The 7,836-nt window shown below is 42.9% G+C and overlaps 1 protein-coding gene across 1 annotated transcript in view; it reads left to right on the forward strand.

Moving 5' to 3' along the window:
* The first annotated feature begins 4,578 nt into the window (after positions 1-4,578).
* Positions 4,579-7,836, forward strand: part of ENTPD7 (ectonucleoside triphosphate diphosphohydrolase 7) — a 42,337-nt gene continuing 39,079 nt past the window's right edge. Inside the window, exons 1-3 of the mRNA XM_012661737.1 lie at positions 4,579-4,720; positions 4,996-5,098; positions 6,428-6,610. Coding sequence (XP_012517191.1) covers positions 5,091-5,098; positions 6,428-6,610 — 191 coding nt within the window. The 5' untranslated portion in view covers positions 4,579-4,720; positions 4,996-5,090. The remainder of the gene's footprint in view (positions 4,721-4,995; positions 5,099-6,427; positions 6,611-7,836) is intronic.

Raw genomic sequence — 7,836 nt, forward strand, 5'->3', positions numbered from 1 at the left:
GTTGTCCAGATCATTTATTTCTATTTTTTAGTAGAGACGGGGTCTCGCTCTTGCTCAGGCTGGTCTTGAACTCCTGACCTTGAGTGATCCTCCCGCCTCGGCCTCCCAGAATGCTAGGATTACAGGCGTGAGCCACCGCACCCGGCCAAAATTTCTGTATTTTATTTTGTAGAGTAATTTAAATCTTCTTGGTCTAAACCTCTTCCATCTAGGTTAAGCCCAAGGGATCCCACCTTCTCTGACCAAACATACCCATTAAGGTCCAAAAGAGAGAGATTTTGTTTTCCTACCAGGTGCACTGGTACCAGGTCCATTCAAACAGCTGCCAGCTTGTCCTAAAGGAAGTATATATAAGCAAAGTGTTGCAAGAGCAGAGAATAAGAAGCACCTAAGCTGACTGTGGGGGCTCATGGAGGAGGTGATATTTGAGGTGAGTTTTTAAGGATAAGTAGGAGTTCATTTGGTAGAGAAGTGAATGAAGGTTAGTTACGCAGAGGTAACAGCAAATACAAAAGCTCAGAGGTGAGAGAAGGTATAATCAATTCTGAGAACTTTAAATACGTCAGGGTTCTGGGTGACAGTACCTATTATGGAGCTTGGAAGCTGTTGGAGGATAGATCATATAGGGCATTGTCAGCCACACATATTAGTTAGGAGACTATAGGTAACAGAAACTCTAATTCAACTTACTTAAAAATAAGAATAATAAGGAGGGACTGAGCGTGGTGGCTCACGCCTGTAATCCTAGCACTCTTGGAGGCTGAGGTGGGAAGATTGCTTGAGGTCAGCAGTTCGAGACCAGACCAAGCAAAAGCAAGACCCCATCTCTACAAAAAATAGAAAAGTTAGCCAGGCATGGTGGTGCGTGCCTGTAGTCCCAGCTACTTGGGAGTCTGAGGCAGAAGGATCGCCTGAGCCCAGGAGTTTGAGGTTGCAGTGAGCTATGATGACACCACTGCACTGTAGCCGGGGGTGACAGAGTGAGACCCCTGTCTCAAAAAAAAAAAAAAAAAGTCCACAGGTAGGACTGCTGCAATGTCTGTTAACTTAGCAGCTTAATGTTATTATCAAGGATCCAGTTTATTCTGTATTTCTATTCTTCTATTCCCAGGCTTGTCTCTTCATAATTATAAGATGGCTGCAGCAGCTGCAGTCATCATATACTTAAGGTGACATCTGGAGGTAGAAGAAGGGCCTTCTCTTCTTTCTCTTTCATTATGTAAACTTTTTATTGACTTATACTTGTATCTCTTTTTAAGGTGGAGAAAACTTTTCTCAGAAATGTCTTCCCTCCTCCCTGACATTCCCCCCACAGTTGACTTCCCTTCAGCTTCATTAGCTAAAATTGCATCATGTGTCTATGTTTAAACCAACATTTTGTGAAGGTATGGGCCCATCATGACTGATTTAGACCAGTCACACTTTATTCCCTGGGACTGGGGTTGAAGCCTAGCACCCTTCGAACACACGGCCAAACATGTTGAGTGTGGTTACTTCATAAGTTAACAAGGTAGAAGAGAGAGTATTGGCTTTGGGGGGTAGGCAGTCCGCAGAATCCGCCACACCATGCTAAGGAATTTGGATTTTATCTCATTGGGATAAGGAACTACTGAAGGATTTTAAACCAAGAAGTAACATGATTAGATTCCCTAGTGATAACAGAATGGAGGTGCACTCAGGAGGGTTGTGGGTCTGGAGGCTTCCTTAGAAGATACTGGAAAGGATTTTAGGCACTTGAATGAAGAATATCTAGTGACCAATTAGATGGAAATAGGGAAAGTAGAAGGAAGAGATTCTAGAATGACAGGTTCTTGCATGGGTGGATTCCAGGATATTTCATTCAAGTGGGGAATATGGATGGGGGAGGTTTAAGTGGATTAAGGAAGAGTGGAGACTTAATAAGTTTGGTTTTGGACAATGAGGTGCCTAAAAGACAGATGAAGACAGATGAATAAACTTGGAAGGGAAAGTGAAGACCACATTACCTAAATTCCTTTAGAGGTTAGGGAAGGAGAACCGATAGAATCGATAAGGGGAAATGAAGCAAAGCAGATAACTGACACCTAATATGGGACTGGTTTGGCTGATTTTGCTCAGGGATCATCATCAAGGACATCTTGAGAAAATTGCAAATGTAATTGTAGACAAGACTTTAAAGAGCAGTTAAAAGCCTGTTTTGAAATATGGGTTTCTAAAATTTGTTTCAACATGTTGAGTCATAGCAAATGAGATAGAGACATGATTTCAACCCTTTTTTAGTTGGCCTGCTGACTGGAAACCTCAGAACTCAGCTCTGTGAGCTGTTAATCAGATAAGCATTGCAGGTTTTTGTAAAGAATCATGCTTGATAAATGCTTGAAGGCATATGGACTTATTGAAGGAAGTATTGTCCAAACCAGACTGACAAAGAAAGTTTTACAAAGAAAATATAATGAAAAACTGTTGGGACTAAAATGTAGGTTTTCTTTCTGCTTTATGACAGGAGTTATGAAATGTAAATTAGATGATGTTTCAATGTACCTTTGAATTGTAAATTAATCAAGTTCATAAACCATATGGATTATTTTAAAAATAGGAATTCTATTTCCACTCAAAAACACCTATTTTGGGAAACACTGGACTTTGAAATATATGTAGATTACACTTAGAACTCACAGAAGGCAACTCAAGGAATTTAAAAAAATGATTTCAAAACATTTATTGGGTCCTTTCCATGTCTAACTTGTTTTAGACATTGAACTGGGTTCTGGAATAATAAAAATACCTGATATTTCTATAATTTTGTGGCTAATCCTAACTTCATGCAACTATTCTACTCAATGTGGTTTCTGTGAGCCCAGATAAAGTATAAGACTTAAAGCAGAGGGGGACTGAAGGACAGAGAAGAAAACTGAGAACTGAGAATTGAAGGAGAAAGGCAAGTCAGGAAGCCCAACCAAGTTGGGAGAGTAGCGGAGGGAAAAAACAATAGTCACAAGAGACTGAATATACAAACAGGACAATGACCAAATCACATATGACAATTAGAACTCTGACCCACAACCTCTGTAGCAGCCAGTCCAGAATGATGGGGACTTGGTCAATGACTGTCAGCTTCTCTATTTTTTAACCCCTCCTCCCTACTCAAAACCAATTAGAGACAGCCAAATATGCTATCCCAAACCAATCACATAAGACGCTTTGCTTCTATTGACAGTTAGCCCACCTCCAGCTTCCCCACACTAATACACACAAGTCAGAACATACATGAAATTTCTCCCTCTTTCCCCCCACTGTTAAGCTTTCCCACTCCCCTGACAGCCTTTGAGTCTGCCAAACACCGGTGATGGTGACTGACTCCATTGATATAACAAACTTTGAATAAAGGGCCTCTCTGTTCTCATTTGGGTGGTCTTTGTTTTTTCCCCACAGTTATTCATTCACTTATTTATTATACATTAGTTGTTTTATGTGCCAGACAGTGGCTAGCATTGGGAATATGTGAAAGCAGACAGTCCCTGACTTCCAGGATATTCTGTCTAGTGGGACAGACAGACACATAAATATAATTGTAATTTAATGTGGTAAGTGAAACAATAGGCACATATAATACAAAAGAGGTGCAGTAGGTCAAGTAAGGCCTTTATGGGAATGGTGACCCTGAAGCCAAGCGATAAGGGATGAGTGGGAGTTGGTCTGGGTAAGAGATTGGGGAAGGTTATTCAAGGCAGGTGGAGGGGCAGAATGAGCAAAGTCTTAGAGGCCAGAAACCACAGGAGTGCCTTGCTGGAGCGTAATAAGGAAGGCGAGGAGTGGAAGAAGATGTGATAGGGGGGGGTCGTGGACCAGGATGGATGTGCCACGTTGGAAAGAGCTTGGACTTTACTCTGTCCAAGCGGCTCCCTCCCGGAAATGAGAAATATGGCTGGTGTAAGCAAGGAAGAATTAAAATACCACCACCACTACTACTAAGGAGCCGTTGCCTTCGTATCACTGTAAGTTCCAGCACGGCAGCGACACAGAAGCTCATGTTGGGCACACAATAAACATTCGATGAATGTTGAATGAATGGACATAGGCTCTGTGGTGTACACTCATTGTTTCCAATTTATGTTTTTCTCATAGGACAAGACAACAAGGCCAGGGCATCAGGACAACAGCACCAGGGAGGTGCAAGGGAAGGTTTGAGGTAGGAGAACTGCCATTCTGGCGGAGAGCTGGGGCGCACGAAACCTCCAATAGGTTGCGGGCAAGGGATACACTTCTGTTGCGAACACCTCGAGACATATCCACCGGAGCTGCTCTGTACCAGGAGCAGCAGCGGGGAGGCCGCCAGTACGCAGCTCGCGCCCCGGCGAGCGCAGCGAGCGCAGCGCGTCTCGGCAACCCTCACCTGTGCGCTCCCCGCCGGCCTCTGTAGGCGGGGCCTCGGCATGGCGCCTTTTCGATTGGATGCAGCTCGAAATCCTGGGGCGGGCATTAGGGGCCGAGCGCTCTTGGGGATTGGCCACCCTGGCGGACGGACGTGCTGCTGACTGAGCTGGTTCGCCCAAGGCTCCGGCCCGTGGAGGGCGGGCCCCTCTCGGCGGGTCTCCTGTCAGTCATTGGTTCCCTGCGGTTTCCTTGGGGACGTGGCGCCGCTGCCGGTGTGGGCCCTCCTTCCGGCTAGGCTAGAGGCTGGGGGGAGCTGCTCGGGACCGAGCGGAGCGGTGCCGAGGGAGCCGGCGGGCCGCTAGATCCCGTGAGTGTGAGCGGAAGGGGGCTGCAGAACCGGGAGGGACAGGGAGAGGAAGCAGGAATCCCCACTTCTGCCACCTGGGGACTGCCAGATTCTAGAGGACGGAGCTGGCCCACGAAAACGCCCCGCTCCCCATGCCCGGCTAGGGTCGCTGGGCCTGATGAACAAGAGCGGACGCATCCGGAGTGGGAGTGAGTGGGAGCTGTGGAATTCTCGTGGAGGTCTGGCCTCGTGGGCACTGCCAGAGGGCAGCCTGAAACCCAGCCAACTCTTTACAGGCTACAGACTTAGGAGATGCCTGGGACAAGGAGGCCACCTTCTCAGGGCAAAAGGAAAAGGAGGTGACAGGCGTTGAGACCGCTGAAGAGAACCCATGGCTAGGTAAGGCTGCACGATTTCTCCCCGGCTGGGGCTCTGTGGTGGGTGGCTGGCAGGTTGGGGGGCCCTGGGAGGCTGTTACAAGTGAGATTTGCTCTGGCTCTGCACCTGAACTTTGCATCCTGGTCAAGTGGATGCAAGGCCATCAAAGCTGTTTTCTTTTGAAGGCAGATAGATAATAGTTTCCAGTCATAACCCCCGGGAGGTGAAGTGAGTCTGCTTTCTCAGCTCTGAAAAGTGCTAGATTGTAACGTTCTTTGGAATTTCCATCTGAGTGAGGCTAGATGTCCCTTGAGGGGATTAAACAAAGATTATTCTTTTTTTTTTTTTTTGCAATGAACTTTAAAAGCAGGCAGAATAAGGTCCTTTTGAATCAATATATAAAGTGAGCTACACAGTTAAGTACACTTATGCATACATTCTAATACTGTGAAGCTTTTAAAAAAGATTAATGTAGATCTACATGTACCAGTATGGGACAATTGTCAAATAGAATAAGTGGGGGATAAATACAGAACAGTAGGTATGGAGTACCACTGTTTGTGTAAAACCAGGGAAATGGAAATGCACACCCAGATATATTACTATATATATATATACTGCTGTATATTTATGCTTGTGAATCCATAAAATATCCCTGTAAAAATACATAGAAACTGGGTGGCAGTGGTTGCCTCTGAGAAGGATAGTGGGTCAGGGCAAAAGATTCACTTTTCACTATACAGTATATCCTTTTAAACTGTTTATTTTTACTACATGCATATATAATCTTTTAAAACATTTTAAAAAATCAGCTGAATAAATTTTCTGACCAGTTTCTTGACAGCATTCTTGATGGGACTTGTAGTACTTTGATTCTCCAATGTTATTAGGTTGCCCAGGGAGACAGGATCTTTTTGTTAACATGAGATTGTCTTTGACTTGCACATAAAAGTGTGGAGTTTGGAAAAAGAGCAGAAGTAGAATATGTAGTAGAAGCACCATGAACCATATGAGTATTTTTCTAAAATTTAAGACTTAAGGCCAGGAGCAGTGACTCATACCTGTAATCCCATCACTTTGGGAGGCTGAGCGGGAGGATCGCTTGAGACCAGGAGTTTGAGGCTACAGTGAGCTATGATCATGCCACTGCACTGCAGCCTGGGCAACAATGAGATTCTGTCTCTGGAAAAATAAATAAATAAATAAAAATTGAGACTAAAAGAACATATAGACTTCTGTTGGCATGACTTTTTGGCTTTATTAGGAGGTCTTTTATCCAATTTAAAAAACCATTTTTAAGCACTCAATTGTAGAGACTTTGCAGACTTACTAATATTTGTCTCATTTCAGGATCAGTTTTTCCTACCTCTGCCCAGCCTCCTGGTACTTCACTGTGCCCACAGTGAGCCCATTTCCCCGTCAGCGAGTGGCATTCCTGGGACTCTTCTTCATATCCTGTCTCCTTTTGCTTATGTTAATCATGGACTTTCGACATTGGGGTGCTTCATTACCACGAGATAGGCAATATGAAAGGTGAGTCATCTTTAGCTCATTTGATCAGCTTTGGCACTGAAGTCATAAATATTTTGATTAGCTGTTTAACATACTACTAACTTTGACCCTTTTGGGGGGATAGTATGTTTTTATTAGTAAAATTGCATGCCATTTATTACATAAGGGAGATCTTAAGCCCCATTTTGGCAATGTTCAATTTTGATTCAGGAATGCTGGTACTACATTTTAGCCATGAAAGACATCTTTCTGTGTGCATGTTTTGGCAGGTGGAGACTTATTGGGTGCATAAGTGTTTAAAATTGTTATACACCCTTGATGAATTGCCCCCTTTATCATTGTTAAGTGATTCTCTTTATCCTTGATTATATTCTTTGTTCTAAAATCTACTAGTCTGGTACTAATATAGCTACTTCAGCTTTCTTTTGATTAATGTTAGCATGACAGATCTTTTCTGTCCTTTTAGTTTTAGCCAATTTGTGTCTTTATATTTAAAGTGGGATTCTTGTAGGCAGTGTTTAGTTGAGTCTTGCTTTTTATACACTCTGACAATCTCTGCCATTTCATTGGGTGTTCAGGCCATTTTCATTTGATATGATTATTGATTATGTTTAATCTACTATCTTGCTATTTTCTGTTTGTCACATTTTTTTTTTTTACTTCTTTTTTCTCTTCTTTTGAATTGAGTACAGTTTTTATGATTCTATTTTGTTTCTCATGGCGGCTTATTAGATATAAGTCTGTTTTTATTTTTTTTAGTGGTTGCTTTAGGATGTATGATATGCATCTTTAACTTATCATAATCTACTTTCAAGTAATATTATACCTCTTCACATGTATTGTAAGAACCTGGCCAGGCACAGTGGCTCACACCTGTCATTCTAACACTTTGGGAGGCTAAGGCAGGAGGATTGCTTGAGACCAGGAGTTGGAGGCTGCAGTGAGCTGTGATGACACCACTGCACTCCAGCCTGGGCAACAGAGTGAGATTCTTTCTCAAAAAAAAAAAACCTTAACAATAGGATACTTTCATTACATTCCTCTCTTCCCCTTGGTCTGTGTGCTATTGTCATACATTTTATTTCTATATATGTTATAAAGTCCATAATTTACTGTTATTATTTTTGCTTTAGTCAGTTATCTTTTAAAGAGATTTAAAAAATAAGAAAAAAGGCTTGTATATTTACCCATATATTTACCATTTCTGGGCTTTTTCATTCCTTTGTATAGATCCATATTTCTATCTG

The sequence above is a fragment of the Propithecus coquereli genome, unplaced genomic scaffold, assembly GCF_000956105.1.
Source record: "Propithecus coquereli isolate 6110/MARCELLA unplaced genomic scaffold, Pcoq_1.0 Scaffold73, whole genome shotgun sequence".
In the NCBI taxonomy this organism is placed as follows: domain Eukaryota; kingdom Metazoa; phylum Chordata; class Mammalia; order Primates; family Indriidae; genus Propithecus; species Propithecus coquereli.